Below are 22,963 nucleotides of genomic sequence, written 5' to 3' on the forward strand. Positions count from 1 at the left end.
ATATATATATACATACACATACATATATATATATATATATATATATATAGAGAGAGAGAGAGAGAGAGAGAGAGAGAGAGAGAGATGTATATACATATATATTCAAGTATTTGTTTTCAGGCAAAAGCATGTGAATACTACGGATATACAATAAAAATGTTAGTTGACATTATTGCTATTTTTTTCCCTTTGAATTGAAATTGTGTGCCTTTTTTTAGAACTGTAAAATAACATCACCATGGAAACAAAAAAAGGCCTAACTTGGAAAAACAGGAATGTCACGGTACCAGAAACTGACGGGGTTTTCCTTTTTTTCATTGAAACATTAATATGAAAAGAAAACAGAAAAAAGACAAAATAAAATATAATCGTCATTATCCCACTTGCTCTTTGTCCATGCCATGTTACTTCCTGTCAGAGCAGTCTGCAAAGCCATGGCAAACAGGAAGTACTGTCCCAGAACTGTAGTACTGTCCCAATCCAGGCGGTCCACAGTGTCCCATGTGTCCCCACACTGCTCCCTGTATCTGGCAGCCTCAGATGTACAGGAGTAACAGGGACTGGATCTCAGGTCCTCCTTGCCGCTTAAGCTGGCAAGCTAGTGATGAGCAGCCGCTAGCACGCGCTGAGCCTAGATGCCAACACAGCCCATATCTTTTCTCAGTGACACTTCCCCCTTGACATTGCCACTGCCAGGAGCTCCCCCATATCCTTTATTTTCCTTTTTTTAAAAGTCACACTTTCCTTAAAACGGAAAGTTTTAAAGAAAAAGAAAACGTGCTTTTCAACATCTTCTTTGAGTCCATTCCCAAAGCTAGCACCATGACATTTTTTAAGCTACACGTTCATTGTTCATAAAAAAATAGTGCCATTTTTTTCTTTACTTTGACGTAATCCGTGGCAATGTGCAATTTTGCAGACTCTTTTCTGCTTTTTGTTTGTGATCAAAAGGTGCTGGAACAGGAATCTAATTTTACAAAATAATTCCTTACAGTGTGGAAGTCCCTTTATAGGTAGAGGTGCAAACTAATAAGAAAAAGAACTAACAGAGATTTTCTTTTTGCCTCAGGAAAAATTATGTGGAATGGATTCTTTCATGCAAGCTGCTCTTCACTTTCAGTTGTCTTCCACAAGGACAAAAAAAAACATTCCGCCGGGTGTCCTCTTGACACTTGCAAACCACTGATCTCTTTCATCTTCTTTTCTCCCTGTCCTTTTCTCTTTTGCTTAAGGATCCACCTGAATTGCATTCAGCCGAATTGTTAACTTTTTTTTCATCATTTGTGTTTGTGCCTTTTGTGTCAGTGACTGAAAGAGAGAGAGAGCGAAGGAGTTCAGACAGGAATAATGTGTAGGCATGTTTGTGTGCCGGAGGAGGGTGGATGGGTGGGGTTGAGGGGGGCATTAGAAAAGGGCCAGGGGGTCAAGAAGTAGTGGATGAGAGCAGAGGGTGGGGGGGGGGGCTGGGTGGGCGGTGGTGCTCGGACAGGGCAGGGGAGGTCAGAGAGGACTGCCACAGAAATGACGTCAGAGACAAAGCTATAATCCCCTGGTCTTTTTTTCTCCCTCCAAACTCTTGTCTGTGCAAAGGGCTGGCAGCGGGCTCATTTGTGATTGACATAGTTGTCCGTGGCAAGCAAGACAGTAGGAAGTTTGCTGGGCAGGCTGATCAGGGGCCTGTGCAAAATTGCCTGCTCCTGGGCTTTGATCTTCTCCGCCTGCCTCCGAAACCTTTTGGCCCTCAGGATGGCTGGGACACCCCTCCGGAGCCGCTGGGCCGCCTTCCTCTGCCACGCCTCGTATTTGGAATACTTTGCGGTCACATGCTGCTTCCTTGGGACTTCCTAATGTGGCGTGCAGGCGAAAATAGGGGAAAAAGGGAAAAGATGCAGTCAGTTCATTAGGGGTGATAAGATACTGTGCAAGTGCTTATTACAATGGAGGAAAGCCTTGTTTATTTTGTGAAAACATTCAGTCATTGTTGGACCAGTCAAATGGAAATCAAATATCATTCTTACAGCGCAGAGCGTCATAACAGACTTGCCTTGCCTCTAACTTGCCCTTGTTTTGGTTTCCTTGAATGAGAGAAGCTGTCAGCAAGTGCTTGGTTCAGCCTCTTTAACATACTGTCAAAGGGAAGGGCGGTCACTCGCCTCATATACATATGAGGAGCACGTCGTCGTCCACCCAACGACCTGCTGAACTGACTAACCTCCATAGTCCGAATAAAACGACACATAAACACATTGTCATTTCAAAACCCACAGCAAAGCAAACCCAGCAAACTCTTTTAAACAGTGTTATAGGTGTTCAACTGAGCACCAGAGATAGAGACGAAGTGGAAGTGGTAGCAGTGAAGCTAGAATTTATGCGTGAGTAGCCAGTGCTCCATCTGAATGGCTTGTTTTGGTCCTGCCACTTGAGGAGTGTTATCCCCCTTCATTCACTCCAGGCCGGCTCAATAGCCTAGAACAGCTGGCTCTCAGAGCAAGCTGTACCCATCAACTCTCCCTGCCCAGACAAACTAGGGACATGTCCAAACTAATTCCCTTGCAGCCTCTTTTTTTTGCATTTCAGACAGAAGGTACATTATTCTCATCCTGACATTTGCCGTATTTATTCTTTTGTTTACATCGCTACTGATCTCTTGCCAGTGATTTTCTAACAAGTCAAAGCAGAAACATTATAAACATCCATCCAGTCTTGTCTAAAGGAAGGTTGAAGGGATTTTAAGAGGTCTGGAAAGCAGCCACAGCTCAATCTTGTGACCGCAGTGAAAAGACCTGAAACACATTGACGATTCCCTGCATGCTTGTGACATATTTGAGAGAAGCTCCACTGGCTGGGTCAGGTGTTTTCAACCACACAGATCAAAATTCATGTCAGTTTCAGAGAGCTTGCTGTTCCGTGACTAATAATCACACACTGTTTTGTTACGGACAGGCAGTCTCCACCATCTCACAGACTTCACACACATACACACACACACACACACACACACGTTGTCTCACTCTGTGAGTATGACTCTGCTTTTTTCTGAATATAATGTGCTGTGACTGTCTTGATGTATTCCACGATGGTCAGCACTTTGCATGGAAGGTAACTGCTGACCATTTAACGAGATAAACCTGTCTCTACGTGGGTTTCAGTCTGTACACAGTGTCAGGCACATAGGTGAATAGAGGCGCAGGAGATTAGAGAACAGATAGAGACGATGATTAGCATTGTTTCCCATACTGGCATGTTGTTGTTGCTGAAACATACCTGTTTTAGTGCGGGCATCACGGGTATAGCCTGTATAGAGGTGGCCGACACGTCCCTTTCGGACTTAGCGGGTTTGGCACAGTACTGCTCCAGCAGGTTTAGGTCACAGCTACGGAAACAACACTCCTCTACAATCCCACGGTTCTGGGGGCGCCGGTTGTTACCCCTGCTGGTTGGCCTACCTGAGGAGAACACAACAAGGGTGGAAGAAGGGCCGTGAGGAGCGTGAGGTTAAGGCCTGAGAACACAACACTGACACCAGCAATGAATCTGGGTTGTTTTCGCAGGATTACTTAGACAATCATAGCAGTCCATGGAGCAAAGAGGATAAAAGGAAATCTATGACCAACTGCAACAAATCTTTTTGTTTGTAGAGGATAATCTGATTAGGGCTATCTGGAAGTCCTTAAATGAGTGAATACACAAGTAAACACCCTGTGCTGTAGACCCAAAAGAGAGTGATGAGACAGACAGTTAAGCTCTCAGACAGACCTTTGGGTGAGCAAATACATAAAATGGTGACTCTTCTGTGACCTTGTCTTTTGTTAAGTCAGCAGAGATAAAGAGGATGAGGAGGGGCAGAGAGGTAGAGAAAACAGGAGAAAACAGACGAGTGCACGGAAAGAGAGAGGATAAATGAGGGTCAGAACAGAAGGAATGAACGGAAAACAAAACAGGAAGAGAGTAAAGACAGAGGAGATAAAGGGATAGAAGAATAAGGGGGGTGGAGGGATAGCATGATGCAGAGAGCAACACTATCCACGGCCAGTAAAGGCCTCGTTTTGAAGTAGGCAAAAGAGGAGCAAAAGGTGGGAGCACATCTATGTTGGCCTAAATTGGATGATATTTCTGATAGGATATAAGCTTCTGCAGCATTGCAGCAGGCAAAGAAACTGTGCGCATACGACATGGCTAATATCCTTTTGAAGGAAAAACAATGTGATTTCTCAGCTGCAGAGACCAATATTTGCTGAAGTTGTAAGTAACTTATGCCGCTAACACTGCAGACTGTACAAACTGAAGCTTATCCAAGAGGGGGATTAACAACCACTACAATGCATTCACATAATGCTTTACAGCTATTCCCCTCATCACTACAATGGAAGCATAATCAGAATTGATGTTAATGATCCATACTCTTAACCTGACATCAAAAACAGCCCCCCTCCCCTCTCCACCACCCTCCTCCAACTCATCAGAGTGGTCGCCTGGTCTGGGAACACTGGTGCTGAGGTGACTGGTATGCCTCTTGGGGTGCTATTACTTTACTGGTAAACAAGCGGCCCATTGTGCCGCGCTGAGTCGTGTGTGCCTTCACAGCTCGCCGGCCTTTCATATGCAATGAGAGGTATGGGCTGTAGGCAGTTTTGTGCACACACAGCCTGGACGAGGTCTTGAGACACACAGCTGGCTATAATCTCCCTCTCTCTCACTCTTTCTGTCTCTCAGTCAATGTGTGCGCGCGCGTATGAGTGTGAGTGCGTGAGAAAGACAAATACCAAACAGGCATACCACACAGCCACAGACAGAGCGATATAGTCTCAGCTATCCAAACAGATGTGCGCGAATGAACAACAGAGAGACTCAACAGAGGAGCGCTGAAAAAAAGCGAAACATGTACGCAGCCCAAATGTGAAAACGTTTAATGATTTTGAACCTACTGAAATAGAAGCCTCTGTCTTCACAGACAAACTGCAGCGCATCCACCAGCTCTCCCCCACACAGCGTCTCCGCCGAGGCTATTTCCACAACGTAGAGCGTCAGGGCCAGTGCAAACAGCAGCGCACGACTGGACGAAGACATCTTCTTGACCTGCAGACAAAAACACATATTGCAGAATAAAGCACCGGATCAACAAATGCAGCCACACATTTGACAAGTGATGCCATAAAAAATCCCAGATGACAGCCAGATGTTTCCTTTCAGTGTGATATAAGAGGGAACATTCTTTACGCATTCACATATCCATGCCTACATAAGATGTAGGCCTACGACTTCCAGTGTTAGTTGCTGATTCTATGTATTTACCTACTAACTACTATGTAAGACAAATGAGGCCCCCCTACCCCCACAACCCCGAGTGTAATCAGCCGCTGTCACTTGGTCGCACCTGAGAGAAGTGCTTATTCTGAAGGAAAAAGTAGAGAGTATCTCTGGATTTCACAACTGTCCATAAGTTGCAAGACCGGCTGCTCGATAGTAAACTATCCTAAAAGCCAGACTCAGCATATATTTCCCCCTTGCTCACCCTGTGGAAAGCTCACTGGCCCTCAGGCCTACCGCCCCCTATCTGCCGATAAAAAGACCAGCTGTTTGCTCCGACTCCAGCGAAATGCTCAATATCCAGACGAGACAAGAATAAAATAGCCTACCTCAAAATCCCTTTTCTTCTATCCTAACAGATAACCTGTTGCACACATGCTTCAAAGCTTCGAGACCGCTCCATGTCATATATGTATCTTGAACTTTCTTTGTTGCATGCAAATTAAGAGATGTCCGGTTGCTCATATTGCACAAAAATGATGCGATCAATGCATCTGCTCAGCCCGAAGCGGTTTTCTCAAACATAAAGCCTAGAAAACATTGTTATAATCCCGCCAAAGGTCTGTCAATACCCGCACAGCAAACCCGGAGAGTAAAACTATTTGTTCCCTCTGGTTACCTTCATTCTGCTGCTCTCCGTTCTCCGGCAGGTGTGGAAAAGTGAGTGGTGTCCGTGTCTTTGCTGGGTCTCCATGTCAGATGGCAGTAGTCAAAGCGTCGGGGGATATTTGGTTGGAGAAATTGCAGGTGAGTTAGTTTCCCAGTTGGTGCGGCTATAGAGATGATATGTGAGAGGCTGTCCCAAAGACCAGGCGACAAACTTCTCAGGGAGAAGTATTATATACTAAAACACGCCCCTTACACCCACACCCCACCCCTCGCTCCTCCTCTCCACGGCTGGTAAAAAAAAATGGTCCAGAGGCGTTTCATGGAAAAGTGCTTAACGGGAGAAATAGCAAAAAGGGAAACAGAGAGTCCCAAAATGTGGAACAATTCCATAGGCATTTTCCACGTTTACGCACTGTAACCTACAATCACAATGTTTACACACAGGACGCAGACTGAACAAGAATAGACGTAGTTCCTCAGACTCCAAGAAAAATGTCAATGTCTCCACCCTGCTGTAATTAAGATTAACATTCAGAGGGGAAGCAGCGAGGCCAAGGTCTTCCGCTGACACAGGTGCAGATGTAGTCACTGGGGTCAAATGTGTCTGACAGTGGAGTAAAGGCTCATTACTAAGGTCTTCCTACCTGAAGGGAGCATAAACTGGGGTTGACACAGAGGAGGAGGAGGAGGAGGAGGAGGAGGAGGAGGAGGATGCAGCCGCAGCAGTGACTGACTGCTGAAGAATACGTTTGGTTAGTGTCAGTAAATGCAGCATCATAGAGGAAAGAGAAAGTGGTGATGAAAAAGATGACATTTGGTGGCTCACAAACTTAAACTGAATTATAATTTAAAAAGCTAATCAATGCATCACTCAAACAGTAGGGATGGATAGAAAAAAAAATTTCATCCAGGTGTTGCATTGGCAGCTTCAAGATAGAGAAAATAGGCTGTATACATCAAGCTCACAAATGTGATTTCACATATAAGTAGGCCGAAGGTTTGTTTTTTTTTGTCTTTTGTATGAAACTGTATGAGGGCCCCCTTATGTAAGTGTGGTTTCTGCAGAAGGTAAGGATTTGGACATGTCTTTAGACTCAGACTGACACCTAGTGGTACGAGTAGTGAACCTCCGTTTGTTTGTCCCGCAGCTTTCAGCAGGTTGGAGGGATTCAGTGTGCCAAGGACTCTGATTCACGGAAGGAGAAATGTCCGGCCACCCCCCCCCCCCCCCACCCCCCCCCCTAAGGTTTGTCCTTTCAAAATGTCTTTAATATCGCATTCATTGTTTCGGCAATATTCATATACAGTACTTTTCTCTATTGTCCCAAATAACTTCATTGGCTATATAAAGGGGATCCATCCGGTGAAGGTGAGCATGTACCGTTAATTAAGGTGTCTGCGATTAATTTAGGTGACTTTCATGCAACACTGTTTCTTCAATGTTAGTAAATAGTATATCTGATTTAAATGTCTGTATTTCTAATGCTTTGTTCTCAATCTACTTCTGTAGACGTTTGTTGTCACTCACGTGTTTATTCACTTGTTTTTTTTAATATCTAATAACGTTGTAAAATATCCCATTGTGGTTGAAGGCGCGAGGAGAGCGTTAAGAAGAATTATTCCTTTTATAGGCTCAATAACAATCTGTGTGATTTTAAGATCAGACAGGTGCCCTCTGCTGGACTGCGCCCTCTTGTGGCAGACCAATGAAACAAACAAAGAAAGAAAAACTACATCATATGTAGCCAAGCATCATATGTTTGTCTGTATGATTTGTGATTTATGTTTGTCTGGTCAGACATGAAATGAACATTAAGGCATAAATCTTTTCCTCAAAAGTTGCTGTACTAAAGTCTTTATAAATTATGTAAACGTGACAGAAAAAAAGCAAGTCTTTATTATTTGACAGATTGTTTTTACTCAGTCAGTAATCAACATTACATTACATGGAGAGTGTGTTATATTATTTATTTTACTATGCATTTACTCTGCAAGACAAAAACAGCATAAAACCCAATAAATCAGCAGATTTAGAGGTAACACGCAAAAACTGAACTCACACATCTGGAAAATAAGTAAACTGGAAAATAAGTTTTTAACACAGCAGATATACTTTTTTCTAAATAAAATTCATCTGATTTAAATATACACTTTAATCTTTATTTTACAGTGATGTTCATTGAATTTTAAAATAATTATATGATACCCATTTAGTTTTCTTTGAATACATTCATTATCACAGTTCTCTTTGATTTTGGTAAAGATTTTGACATATTCCTCAAACAACATATTTTGCTTTAACATAATGAACAAGCCACTCAGTTAACCCCATTATTTCTCAAATGGATCCATACCCAGCGAGGCGTTAAATATCTTTTGAAACTTTGCCTGCACTGCACATTGAGGTTTTAATAGTCACAACCTTGTCAGCCAACAAGCAACAACTCATCAATAACAGCATCATACTGGAGGCACAGCACAGAAATATGAACACATTGGTCTTGTCACACGTGGCACAGCGCAGTGGAGAGGAAGCAAACAACAGCAGGATGCTCACACAGCGGGGCATCATCATGACAAAACACTGAGGGCATCTGTCAGCGTCTTAAGTTCATCCTTCACACACTCAAGGCCTCCTTGGATCTTCAGCGGGTTGTCCAGCACCTCAATGCTGCTGGTGTATGGATCGAACCTCACAGAGAAAGGTCGCTTGATACCGGACACGTACCTCCTTGTAAGAGATAAAGAGGTCAGAAAACAAAAGAAGTACAAACTCATAGGTGAGGTCATCTTGGAGCTCTTCATGAATGTATGTTACAGCTGCCTTGTCTGTCTTCCACTTGGCCAGAGCAAACTTCACTTTAATTGACTAGAACAAGTTCCCCCAGTTGTAGTTTGGCCTGTGATATATGCATATGTACACTTAACAGAGACTAGGATATCCTGCTTCCACATAATAGATACACGATGAAGATATTCATAATGTACTCTATTTCATATTTACTTTGCTTTTACAAACATTCCTATGTTGGTACTGTCTCATCAAGTGTGGTAGAGATGTCATGAATTGTATTCTACTAAAGACCGAGTTCTGTCAAAACACTCACTAAAGCTACTTGTTTTGCAGGGCAACAGTTGATGTGTTTGCCAAATAAAACTCCAACATATTGCCTTGGTAAGGAAGACTACATTAGTAACAGCTGTCTTCTGGCTGCTATGGCTGACCTACAAAAGTTTGTGGCCTCAGGGGTTGGCTGGCTGTTCTCTGACCTTGTCCTCACATAACCCCACTCTCTGTGTATTTTTTTTCTTCTTCTCTCTGTCTCTGTATGTTTTTGAGTATGTGCATATGTGTCCTGTGTGTGTGTCCAAAACAGGAAAGCATGTGTGGTTCAGTACCTGAATTTCTCCTTGGCATCTGAAAAACTCTCAGAAATAAAGTACACAGGCTGGTATGTCTGGTCTTGATAGGGCTGCACTGCCGCAGCCTCTGGATCAAACTCCCTTGTCTCTGGTTCATCAGACAGCGAGTGCTGGATTCAAGTTAAAAAAAACAAAAAACTGTAGAATTAGCTGAAAGCTCAGTGGGCTGTGATTGATGTATTTTATTCAGGGAAAGATTGAACAGAGAGCAGAGAAAACATGCTGGAACGCACCACAAGCTCTCCGTAGGAGGAGAGCAGTCCAGCGCCATAAGCTTTCACCTCGCCATTCTGTTTACATAAGCCATACTCGACAGTGAACCAGTATAGCTGATGAGAAAACCATAAAGAGATTTACTGAGACATTATCTACGTATGTCACATATTAGATAAGGGACTGTACAAAAATGATCAGGTAGGGAGATGGGGTCAGAAAAGGAGATAATGCTTTTTTTTTCTTTTGGCAGAAGGGAGGACAGTCAGGAGAGGGTCTTTAGTTTTTTCTTTCCCCAGATCTTAGTTCATATTTTCTACTGGGATTTACTGAAAAGCAAGTGGTTCAATCAAAAAATTGCATCCAGAAAGTGTCTTTTGTGGACCATGAATCAGGTATGTTATGCCGGATGGAGAAGAAAAAAATCATGTCTTTAAACAGGGATTTATTTTATACTTTATTATCTTGTAGCTGGTAGAGATATAATTTCAGTTTTGAGAAACAGTAGCAGACATTTCTTTTTTTAAAAGGTGCACCACTTTTCAGATGCCAAAAAAAAAAGCATTTGTTATGTTTTTCATTATTTTGGCAATTGCTAATTCCACTCTGAATGTGGAATTTGGTCTACTTAAAAAATATTATTGTGTCAATCTGCGCTGAGTTAAGATTTTAGTGGGGATGTTCTCATTTCTTTCTATGTCAATGTGAGGGTTCAAAGAAAATATTAATAACCCTAGGGAGGGTCTTGCTTTTTAAAAAAGGCAAACATAAGGTTCATTCACTCTCCCACATCAAAAATTGTTGTACAGTCCCCTAGTACTGTTGGAGGACCAGAGTCTTACTGTGGACAGTTTCTCAATATCTTCGTCTGAAGCCCCAAGTGATGCCAGGCCAAGGTTCTGCAGCAAATAATCAATCAATCATTACCAAAACATAATATGGGAAATAATATTCTGCAAGTCTCCTCGACGCTTTCCCACTCACCTGTGAAAACTGTGCGAACGTGCGGTCAGCCAGCATGGGGACGTGGCCCAACAGCTCATGGACACAGTCACTGAAGACAAAGAGAAAAAAAAATAACAAGGAGCAGGAGCACATTTGGTCCAAAGAGAACCAAACTAACTAAACACAGATTTTGTGATCACAAACTGGCAAGTCTATCTGGTTGCATTACAAAACAATGGTTACAGAGTGAAAAACAATAATGTGCCAGTGTGAAACAAGATAAGCGAAGACAGAAGTTCATTTTGTTACAAACTGTCCAAAAAACTAAATGTTTCCCAAATATCCAGACTTTATTTTTTTCCCCTCAAGAAGTCAGTTTATGTAAACTGAAAACTGAAAATATAACTACTTCCATATAAGATTGCTTTTTAATTTGGATTACAATTACAATTACAATAAGTGGGTGATTCACTGTATTTCTCACTTGATTTGATCTGTTATCACTAACTAGTTGTATTTTATTTTTTTTATTCATATGTTCATTGCATTAATTTACTTTATGCTGTCAACAGCATGGCATTCCAATATAGTTTTGTTGAGCTGAATTGAGAGACAAAGTGAGAAAAAAAGGCTAAGCCAAGAACAACATCAGAGCTTGAAGGATGGCAAGCTTATAGAGGTTCACTCAACAGGAGTCACAGTCGTACTCACGGCTCTGGTGAGTGCGTAGGGGAGGAGGAGTGTCGGATGTACTGCGTGCACTGGAACACCCGGAAGGCCAAACTGGCCAGGAAATCTCTGGCTGAGAGCAGACCTGCTACTGGACGCAGCAGGAACCCTGTACGCTCTGTGTGTGTGTGTGCGTGCATGTGTGTGTGTGTGTTGAGGAGGTGATGGATAAAGAGACAGAGAGAAAGGGTCAAACTCTGGGTGCACTAAACATTTGTTCTTGTTGTTACTTATTGTGCACCTCATTATTTCTTGGCCTTTACCTTTGAGGAAGTGTGACACATCCTCCAACTGGGGTATGTTGTCTGCACTGTACCCACAATGCCTTTCCAGCAGATGGAAGGTCTCAAGGTATTCGTTGCAGGCATGTGTGGTATACAAATCCTTCAGAGTTGAGTAGACTTCCCTCCTAATCAGGGACATAAATGCATATTAATTCAGATATCTTTTTCAAACAAAAGTCAAATTAAATGTGGGACTACTCATTTATATCTTGCAATGCACTGTAATTTGTATTATCCTGTTTTTAATATGTTTTTTCTATTTCATTGTATTGTCTCATGTAAAGCACATTGGGTTTGCATTCTTGCTGATAATTGCCACATGAAATAAACTTACCTTGCCCTTCCTTATAAAATCTTAATCGCGTGGACTAATCTTAGGGACGACTTTTCTTTTGACTAAACTGTTCAAGCTACATTAATGATATGAGGGAACCTCCACTGGCTTGTTTTGTTAAACCATTTGCTCCCAGCTCCCTGATATATTTTGTGCTCAGACAAGCTCACACTTGTCAGCATTATAAATGAGTATGCAGCAGCCTTTACCATGTGCCAATCTCCTCCTCTGTGTATTCCACTCTGGGAATCGGCTGCCCACTGAGGAAAAACATATACACCGATATATCAGGAATAATCATATATACGTTTTTTTTGTCTGTTTTTTTATTTTTATGTGGGATGTCTGTGCAGTATTCAGACTGTATCTCACTGTCTGTATCTGAAGGCGATGTCTCCAATCATTCTCCTCCTCTCTCTGTAAGCAGGGTCTGTGTAGCCCTGTTCAAATCAAATATATCAAACTCTGATCACATTGTCTGTGTCGTGACATATTATTCCAACAGCATAACCAGCCTGGTATTAAGAATTATTTCTCATCATCATCATTACTTACAGGATGGTCCTGATCCAAGTCTGGATCAAATTTTGTGACCAGATGATGACATTTGTCCAAATCTGCTATTTTCTTTGGGAACCAATGAACTAAAAGAGAACAGGGAAACAAACGGCCAAATTTACTTCAGTGCTGTTTTTTTTAACATGTTTTTTATAAAAGCAGAAAAAAAAGGTTGTTACATTTGACTTCTTTGGTGGTTTTAACATCCTCTGCGTTTCTCTTGATGGAACTGATAAGAGTACTGACGTCAGAGAGGTGCACCTCACAGCGAACAAAGTACTCCAGGCCTTCCAGGCTGTCCTTGAGCTTCCGGCATGGTCGCGTCTCCAAATGGTGAATCTTAGCTTCAAATGTCTGAAACACAGTCAACACACTGAAATATGACTCCTGCAGCAGTACTGGATTACATTCAAAGTATGACAAAGGTGGGATGCAATAATGCAGCACCATATTTGATATGAAAAGGTGTATTTTTAACATTTTTAACCTCTAACATGGTTATTAGCCAAATGACAAGGATGTACAATTTTGTATAATAGCAAGGTAAACAGTTCAGTAATGCAAAAAGTTTGTTACACGTACAACAGTATAGTATAGAAATATCCAACACAAAATTGAGTGGAGCAGAAAATTAAATGTATTTCAATGTGTCATGCTTTCTAAGTCAATCACAATTAAATTGATCTTAAGAAATTATCTCTTATATATTTCACTGTCCAGTGAATGAGATACAGCATGTGGGATTTAATATGCTTCCAAACACCCTTTATAGAGGGACCTAATGAGTTTATAATCGGTTGATAAATCATTTACATATCAGTTAAAAGTCATTAATAGGGACATCTTTTGGGTTACCAGGTTGTGAAAAATTCCTTTGACTTACCCAAGGGCATCACTTTGTGTTGAAAAAATGGTGGGGACAAAAGGGCTCAGATTAGGGGAGTGATTATTAACTTGGATAACAAAAAAATGCTGCTGGCAGGTGACAGTTCATAAATATACATAAATAATGCTGTAATCAGCAGCTTGTGGGGTTTTTTTTTGCTTAAGTTACTTTTTTGGACAATGCACATTTGTTTCTTTTATATTTAAATTGCATTGCATGTTTTCTTATCGTGCAAATAAACCCTTCATTTGTTAGGTAACATTTCTTGGTACAAGCTCTTTTTCAGAACATTCTTAACAAATGCTTTTTTTTAAAGTCATGCGGACAACATTAGCCGTTTCAAAACGTGGCGGGACGTGTCCACAGCGTCCCCAGTGTAAATGACACCTATGGACTTACCCCGTGGAAAAGGACTGCAGACGATCTGGACCAAAATTCATTTTATTTTTAACATGTATAACTGCGGACTTGCTTGGATATCAGAGAGTGAGAAACCAATGAGCCTATTAATATATTAATATACATTTATAACTTCATTGTTTCCAAATGGACAGAAATACACCAACCAGTGAGATTTTTCACAACCTAGCAAAAGTAGGTCTTACTAACCATCCAATTCATTAAAAGTCATGTTTAAAGCATTAGTAAACGATTAATTAACCATTAATTAAGCTGTGCGCTACTGAGCCTTATTAAAAAGTGACATCCCCACACACCCCTTTTTTCAGATTTATCAGATACCCTAACAAGTACCATTGTGATACCTCGAAAACTTTGAGAGTCCGCGACAGTGCAGGTGTCTTGGAGCTTCTTAAAGTGAAGAAGATGTTGAGCAGCGCTTTACCATCGTCCTCCTCAAAGACTATCTGCTCGCTGGCGGCTGCAGCCTCTGCCGCTGCAGCGGCGGCTTCCCTCTCCTTGCGCGCGTCCTCGATCAAGCTTTGCCGCCTACCCACGTATCTTGGAGACTGTTCAAAAAGATGCCTTTATTTAATCCATGTCAGAGCACACAAACACAACAACAGAGAGGGGTAACTGCTGGGATTTTCTTACCCTTTTCTTATCTGATGTCAGCGCTTTACATCTCCAAATGCGCATTAGAACTACAGCGCAGTAAGGGTGAACCTACCACACAGCTACTGAGTTGCTGCCACAGTTCACATTTTAGCTGATGTTTGTGGTTACTTGATACATGCTTTTTTCTATGTGGATATGATCTAATGCGCATCAGACATCGCTGCTGTGTAATGGGCACCTCTCCAAGCCCTCTGCGCGAAATACAGCCGATCTGAATATGATTTAGACATATCGCTGGGAACACAATTACATATGGTCAATTATAACCGAATCTAAAAATAAATAAACACCTGGCTAATGTAAACCTCTCTATATTTCTTACCGTGATGGAGTCAGACCTCTCCAGCTCGGATGCTGCTCTGCGGATGCTCTTTGTGGAGGAAGTGGAGCTGCTTGAAAGGGGCATCTTTAGGCTCAGAAGTCTTCTGTTTGCCTGTCAAAGTGTGACTGAAGTGATAGCGTAGTTGTAGCACTCTCTAGACCTGTGCGCCCAGAGCTTTTTCTTTTTATAGGGTCATTTGTTTGCAGTTTCTGACGTCAAACACGTACATCTTGCTTAAATCAATCAATGCGCAGAATCTATCAGACACATCCCAACGTGGAGCCGTCTGTACATGTATATGACCTTTAAAGCCTACACACACTGAGGATTTAAGTTGAAACAGCCAGCGTTTTCCTAATGTTTGGCACATTTTCAGTGGTCTTCAAAAAATGTGTTGTTGAATTTACTACATTTGTACTGAACAATTTAAAATTATTAATATTTTGCACAGATTTTATATATATATATATATAACAAATATACCTATATATTCTTAATTCCTGTTCATATGATTAACATTTACATGGTGAAGATGTGTAGTAATAACCACCTGTTGGGTCCACTGTAGTCATCTTTAGACAATAATCAAAGCTTTGACCTCAGGGCTTTGCATAAAGGTTAGACCAGAGAAAAGTCAACTGTGGAAAATTAAGTCACTTTATCAGCTCAATTCAATCTCCACAGCTCTTCACAAATTAGATTTGATTGTGGTAAAAACACACACACACACACACAAGAAGGAAAGAGAGAACAACACGTTGTTTTTTGGGGGGAGCACTCTGTTTCTTACCTCAGCAACAACCACATCAAGTGAATTTGTACAGCTTTTGGCTGCTGACTTTGGTGGTTAACATGATTGTGAAGTGATTTACAGTGCCCACAGGCGAGTAGAGGTAAAAGGATTATCTGTAGACCTCTGGCCACATGCTGCCACAGCAGCAACCTTGCATGGGTGCAGAGAAGGCAAAGGGGCCCCAGTGTGACTCTTCCCCCAACCTGAACACAGGCTGAAAATATTAAAGAGCACTGATGTAGCCCCGGGCACAGACAACGGTAGTTACGTCCTTGATTGGGGGACAACAGAGTGGGCATGAAAAAAGAAAGATAAAACAAATAGACAGTAAGATAAAAATCACCTTTGCACCTTGTTTAAGCCTATTTTCTGCATGGAAACATATCTTTAGAAAAGAAGCTTTGTTATGTTTTTGTTATGTTTCTTTGCCTTATCTTGACCTTTTTTTAAAGTGGCATGACATCAAAGACTGAGCAATAGGTAGAAGCTTGACATTTATTCAGAGATAGGAACAAATATCAAGTTTGTGGTTTGTTCCATCCATGTCTTTCAAGCAGTTTTTTTTAACAAACAGAAATCTTACAAATGACTCTTCTGGTTGATGTAGATCATGAGAACAATTAGATTACTTGCTGTCATATTAATTCACAAATGATTGAGGTTCCCCCGAAAAACATGTTAAAATGGCCAGAAAACATTTGCCAGATACATCCATGACTACAAAATTGAGTATCTTTTCAAAATGCATTCAGGAAAAAGGCATACAATAAACAATTATATTCCAAACCACGAGAGACCTAATGATTGTATAGCAGCGCAAGTTTATTCAACTTCAACCACATTTGGAGTCTGAGAAAGAGCAGCAGAGCTACAGGCTGAATCAGGATCAAGATAGACTGATATCAATCCAACTCCTCCTTTCCAAATGTCTGCTTTCCTGTGTCGGACCACTTTATCAAGACCATAACCTATAACTGGTTATTTAAAAATGCAAAAAATCGTGGGTAAAATGCAAGTTGATAAAACTTGCAGGTTAATGCCTGAATTAGACTGTTTTCCATCATGCTTTGTGCTATGAGAGGAACTGGAGCATGAGAATGAAAGACATGGGCTCTGAATGTGAAAACAGTCACGATACTGTTAAAGTTACAGTCCCAAATAGAAGTTAGGACTGATAAGGGAACCTTATATAGTTATCTCAACTGCCTTGAGCTTGCTGCTATAAAAGTGCAAGTGTATTCTTGGCCAAATTTCCAACTTGAGAAACCAAATGATCTCAGAAGCCACATATATTTCTTGAAAACCTTGGTCCTCAGCTGTTGTGGCCATTGCTGGAGAAAAGGAAAGAGGTGCCATGACTTCCAAAACTGACCGAGGCTCTAAAAGTTATCTGTCCATCCGTACATGACCACGAAACAATAGAACGTCTTGGGTTACGTATGTAACCCTGGTTCCCCGAGAAGGGGAACGAGACACTGCGTCGGTTATGACACTATGGGAACGCCTCTAGGCGTAGCAGGTCTGAACGTGAATGAAATCACTCCAATCCTATTGGTTTGTTGCTAGAACGGTAAGGTGTGACGGAATAACCGGAGGAGTATAAAGCACACCTGTACACACTCATCATTAGCTTAAACTATGAAGCAGGCGCTTCAGGCGGGGAGAGAGGTGCGGCGGGCTGACGCAGTGTCTCGTTCCCCTTCTCGGGGAACCAGGGTTACATACGTAACCCAAGACGTTCCCCTTCGAGGGAACTCGAGCTGCGTCGGTTACAACACTATGGGAACGAGATACCCACTAAACCGTGCCGAAAAACCCTGCCTGCCCCAGTGTGCAATAAAGTGGCACGACTAAGAGGAGAGCGCACGAGTGCCAGGTGCCGAAGGAAGGTCAAGACTGTAAAAAAGAATGAATGTGTGCGGAGTGGCCCAGCCAGCCGCTACACAAACATCCTGCAAAGAGGCCCCGGAAAGGAGGGCTCGAGAGGCCGCCATGCCTCTGGTAGAATGAGCCCTCACAGCCACTGGTGAAGGCAAACCGCGCACCTGATAGGCCAGGGAAATAGTCTGAACAATCCAGTTGCTAATAGTATGTTTGGATGCAGGGAGCCCAGCCCTGGGGGACCCAAAACACACTAGCAGCTGGTCAGCCTTCCTCCAACAGGAGGACCTCAGAGTGTAAATACTCAGTGCTCTGACAGGGCAGAGCAGATGAAGTCTCCCGTCCTCCGCCGTCATATGAGGTGGAGGATGAAATGCCTGCAGCACTGTGGACCCTGCTGCACAAGAAGGCACTTTAGGGATGTATCCTGGACGAGGGTGCAAACTCCAGGCTTTGCAGGGAAACCGAAAGTGCTTGGAGATCCCCCACCCCCCTCAGAGAGGTGATAGCAAGGAGAAAGGCCATCTTGAGGGTCAAGTGCTTAGCCTCAGCTGACTCCAGGGGTTCGAAGGGGGCCTCAGCCAATGCCCCAAGAACCACCGCCAGATCCCAAGTGGGAACCTTGGACCGAGTCGCAGGTCTCATCCTCCGGGCACCACGGAGGAAACGTACAACCAAGGGAAGTTTCCCCAAAGACCCCTCCCTCAGAGGGGCGTGAAAAGATGAAATAGCTGCCACGTACACCTTGAGGGTGGAAGGGGAAAGACCAGCAGAGAACCGGTCCTGGAGGAACTCAAGTACCTGAACCATTGGGCAGGTAACTGGGTCCACCGACCGCTCCCTACACCAAGTGGAGAAAACACTCCACTTCAGGCCGTACATCCTCCATGTGGACGGGGCCCTGGAGCTGAGGAGGGTCTTGACTGCTCCGGCTGTTAGACCCGCCTCTAGGTACTGTGACCCCTCAGGGGCCAGACCCACAGTCGCCATACGGTGGGGCAAGGGTGAAGAACCCGGCCCTGCGCCTGGGACAGCAGATGTCCGAGAACCACACCCGGGTTGGCCAGAACAGGGCTATGAGCAGTAGGCTGACATTGTCCCGGCGAACCCACTCCAGAACCCCCGGGAGCAGAGCGACTGGGGGAAAAGCGTACAGATGTAGCCTCGGCCACGAATGTACCATGGCGTCCAGACCCAACGGGGCTGGAGAGAAAACCATAGCGGGCAGTGCGTAGTCTCTTGAGACGCAAACAGATCCACGTCTATGGGGCCGAACTCTCCGCACAAGAGCTCCACCACTTCGGGGTGAAGTCTCCATTCCCGGGCCTCAGCCCCTGCCTCGACAGCAGGTCTGCTCCCTGATTCTTCGTCCCCGGGAGATACATCGCCCTGAGCGATAGTAACCTCTGCTGGGACCACAGGAGGATCTGACGCGCCAGTCTGTACAGAGGGCGCAAGCGCAGACCGCCCTGGTGATTCAGATAGGCCACCACCGCTGTGTTGTCGGAACGAACCAGGACGTGGTGGCCTTGGAGATCGGGCAGGAAACTCCTTAGAGCCTGGAACACCGCCAACATCTCGAGACTGATGCACCTGCCAGGATCCCCTTGCAAAGCGGCCACCCATGACCGCGCCCCAGCCTGTGAGGGAGGCGTCTTTCGAAATGACCAGCCGGTGACAAGACCCTCCCAGCATGGGCCCCTGGGACAGGAACCAAGTTTCCTTCCAAACTGATAGGGAACGAAGACACTTGCGCGTAACCCAAATCAGACGGAAAGGATTTCCCCTCGTGGAAAAAACCTTGGTCCTTAGCCACCACTGCAGGGGTCTCATGTGCAGCAGTCCAGATGGTATTACGCTGGACGCAACACTCGTTGAAAGTGTTTTATAGTGATGGCGTGGCCTAACTTCACCCCTTTCACGGCAGCCAATATGGTGTCGACACGTGCCGGAGACAATTGTGCCCACATCGTTGTCGAATCCCATACTACCCCTAGGAACGTAGTCCGTTGGGGGGGCGCCAGCACACTCTTCTTTGCGTTGAGCCTCAGCCCTAAACACAGCAGATGAGCCAGAACGACATCTCGATGCCGAACTGCCAACTCTCGAGACTGGGCTAGGATGAGCCAGTCGTCGATGTAGTTGAAAATCCGGATGCCCTGGAGCCTCAGTGGGGCCAGTGCTGCATCCATACACTTGGTGAATGTGCGAGGGGAAAGTGCCAGGCCGAATGGAAGAACCCGATACTGGTAAGCCACACCCCCGAAGGCGAACCTCAGGAACTTCCTGTGAGAAGGACGGATGGAGACGTGGAAATAGGCGTCCTTTAGATCTATCGTGACGAACCAATCCTCAGATTGGATGTGCGTCACGATGGCGGGGATGGTGAGCATCTTGAACCTGAATCTCCTCAGAGACCGGTTTAGAACCCGCAGATCCAAAATAGGGCGCAGCCCTCCGTCCTTCTTGGGGACTATGAAGTACCAGCTGTAGAACCCGGCGTCTCTGTCTGGGGGGCAGACACGTTCCACGGCCCCTTTCCTCAGCAGAGTAAGAACTTCCTGTCCCAACACCGGACCTTGCTCCAGGCGGACCACAGTCCAAACCACCCCGTTGAATTTTGGAGGGCGGGTTTTGAACTGTAGTCGATACCCATCTATGGCAGTGCGCAGGACCCACGGAGAAATGTTTGTCAGTCCTCAGATTGCGTCTCTCAGAAGGCTGAGGTTGAGAGCGCCGCCTCGCTGCCCCAGCTCCTCGGGGGGGCCCCCGAGAAGCAACACTCTGCTTCCTCTCCCCCTCGGTAGGAGCTCGTAGAGGGAAGGGACCTACGCCTGGCAGCCTCAGCTGCCTTGGGTCCAGACCGGCGAGATAGGTACTGGCGGAACTCTTCGCCCTGCGTCTTAACGCTTTGTGGTTCTGCGAAGCTCCGCCAGATCTTCCTCAGAGGGACCCCCCCTCTGAACCATCTCCTGTAGCAGGTCGGCCTGGTATGCTTGAAGCACCGCCATGGTGTGCAAGCTCGCACCTGCCTGGCCTGCTGCCATGTACGCCTTCCCCACAAGCGTAGATGTGGTGCGACATGGCTTGGAGGGTAACGCCGGTTTCTCCAGGGAGGACGCAAGTCGAGGGGAGAGATAGCTCGCAAGCGCATCCTCCACCCGAGACATCCTCCCATAACCACGGTCCCTAACCCCCATCACATTACTGTAGTTCAGTGATCAGGGTGTGGAAAGCCGTGTAGAGAAGGGTCTGCCCCATGATTTACTCAGTTCATCATGTAAATCAGGAAAGAATGGCAGAGACCGGCGTGGAGGTGGCGCGTGGTGCTTAAGAAACCTTTCATCAAGCTTACCACTAGCCTGTGGTGTCTGCTCCTCCTGTGGCCAGTTGATGTTGAGCTTAGCCACGGCTCTAGTCACCACCTCCAGCAGCTCGTCATAGTCGGGCGCCGCCTGATGACGCCGCCCCGACACCCGGAAGTCATCGTCCACTGTTCTGAGCACGTCCACCTCCTCGGAGTCGGATTGCTGCAGCGTCTCCGGATCCAAACCACGAGCGGGAGAAGCCGAGAAACGGGCTCCCGAACGAGGAAAGGAAGCGTTGGAGCCAGCGGATGAAGGTCGGGAAAAAGCCTCAGCCGTCCCGAAATCCTCCGACAGATCACGCTGTGAACCCCATGAGTGAAGCCGCTGGGCCGCCTCAGCGGCCGCAGGGCCCGCACCACGGGGAGAACACATCCGGCCATCCTCAAAAAAGAGAGCCAATCAATAGGATTGGAGTGATTTCATTCACGTTCAGACCTGCTACGCCTAGAGGCGTTCCCATAGTGTCGTAACCGACGCAGTTCGAGTTCCCTCGAAGGGGAACTGTGAGCACAGTGCAGACAGCCATTTGTGATTACCGTGTTGACTCATTTTAGTTAAATAGATATCAGTCTCTGCAAATTTACAGTAGCCTGTGTGAGATAGTGCAGCGTCAACGTGAAATTTCGCAGGCTTCACTAAAATATATGAATGACTTTAGAAAAAAACATTTGGCTATAAATGATTGTAAAAATGAATAAACGTCGACAATAATTTTTTTGTGTTTGTTATTGTTACTTTATGAAAAGTTTAAAAGAAATATAATTTTAATCTATGGTTTAATCTGGCCTTCCAAGTCTATGAGTTATTCTACAAAATGTGTGCCATTTCCACTTTCCTGTTTCAAAATTCATTTCACCGAGAGCAAACTTTTTCTTTTTTTTTTTAAACCTACAACAATTGAAAGATATGTTAATCCTTTATTCAGGCATGACAGTCATTCTTGGACCACTCCGTCATGGACAATATGAACACCATTTGACTAATAATACAAGAAATAGACTTTAAAGATCTAAAGTTATCCTACTAGTTTAATGTCTCTTTTTTGGAAACCATCAATAGCAAATATGTTATTTAATCATTTTTGTATTATTAATTATTAATCTTGAAATATGAATTCCACATATCAATGGCCTCATTTCTTTGCACAAAAATACTAATTAAAAGTTACATTTATTTGATTAGTCCACAAAACAAGAACTTTTTTTTTTACAAAATCACGCTGTGGCAGGGTGGTAACTGATGTAGCAGGGTGGTTCACTGTGGCAGGGTGGTAAGTACAAACTGTTTCTCTATATGATCTGTTGGTTTTAGCCTTCATCTGAAATGAAAAACTTTCGTTTACCTGATTCTGGATATAAATGTTGGTATAACTTAATGAGACAATATCCAAAATATATATATCAGAATCAGGCTTTATAAATACAACAGCCAATAATAATTATGAAACATTAACAATGGTTCAAATAGGCAACAAAAAACTTTAACTGCTTGAAAACCTTAGAAAGGAGAGTTTTAACCTAAAGTTCCTAACATAATACATGCATTCCATTTGAAATATAATTTTCTTTGCATTCATAGTGTGCAATTTTTAATAAAATACATTTTCCCTATCTATTTTGTGTGACAGGGTGGATGGTTTGAGCTTGATGGAACCTGTCTAATATAAGCGAGAAGCTTCCGGTCAGAGACCTGAGGCGAACGCGGAAGTCCCTTAAACCTGAATTCTGTCAAACGGCCAACAGGGAAAAAAAGAAGTCCCGCTCCATTAGAAATAATGGTAAAATGACCCTACTTCTCTCCTGATTTATTACCTCAGTAAACACTTTCATAATGAGTTTATGGTCTCAATCACTAGTTTCAAGTCTTCTTTAATACAACATGATGTTCATTTAATAAATGAATGGTGCCATTTGATATATGGTCCCGTTTAGAGGAAAATAGACTATAAAGCAGAGTATGCTTCAGGGCGGGACTATCTATGATTTACAATAGTCGTTAGCATGGCGATGTGTCAATCAAGCCAGAGTGACTTGTACCCAGGCACTGAGTAAATTTAACCAGTGCCGTTGAAAAAGCTTATGAGGAGTTGTCTGTTCACTTTCTCTGGTGAGTAGATTTAGTTTTAAGCCTGTTGTTCACTAGACAAAATTGCCAGCCCTGTTAAAATGACCGTTAACATGAATTACCGATGCACCTAATTAAGCAAGCTAGCTAGCGCCACACATGGCCATTAG

General features: G+C 43.9%; 2 protein-coding genes across 2 annotated transcripts; both read right to left on the bottom strand.

Annotated features, from left to right (window-relative positions):
• Positions 1-287: 287 nt before the first annotated feature.
• Positions 288-6,130, bottom strand: igf2b (insulin-like growth factor 2b). Its single transcript, XM_038705535.1, has 4 exons — positions 5,927-6,130; positions 4,926-5,076; positions 3,265-3,446; positions 288-1,844 (listed from the first exon to the last, which is right to left on the bottom strand). Exons 1-4 carry the CDS (start codon positions 5,999-6,001, stop codon positions 1,605-1,607), a joined length of 648 nt encoding a protein of 215 aa, XP_038561463.1. The 5' UTR covers positions 6,002-6,130; the 3' UTR covers positions 288-1,604.
• A 1,660-nt stretch (positions 6,131-7,790) lies between these two features.
• th (tyrosine hydroxylase) lies at positions 7,791-16,978 on the bottom strand. Its single transcript, XM_038707179.1, has 13 exons — positions 14,688-16,978; positions 14,053-14,256; positions 12,582-12,756; positions 12,400-12,488; positions 12,217-12,284; positions 12,054-12,104; positions 11,490-11,635; positions 11,209-11,344; positions 10,537-10,606; positions 10,395-10,451; positions 9,573-9,668; positions 9,316-9,449; positions 7,791-8,647 (listed from the first exon to the last, which is right to left on the bottom strand). The coding sequence occupies exons 1-13, from the start codon at positions 14,769-14,771 to the stop codon at positions 8,488-8,490; spliced, it is 1,470 nt and encodes a 489-aa protein (XP_038563107.1). The 5' UTR covers positions 14,772-16,978; the 3' UTR covers positions 7,791-8,487.
• Between the last annotated feature and the right edge of the window lie 5,985 nt (positions 16,979-22,963).

The sequence above is a fragment of the Micropterus salmoides genome, unplaced genomic scaffold, assembly GCF_014851395.1.
Source record: "Micropterus salmoides isolate LMB-PRFRI ecotype aquatic unplaced genomic scaffold, ASM1485139v1 Ms_hic_scaffold_8, whole genome shotgun sequence".
In the NCBI taxonomy this organism is placed as follows: Eukaryota; Metazoa; Chordata; class Actinopteri; order Centrarchiformes; family Centrarchidae; genus Micropterus; species Micropterus salmoides.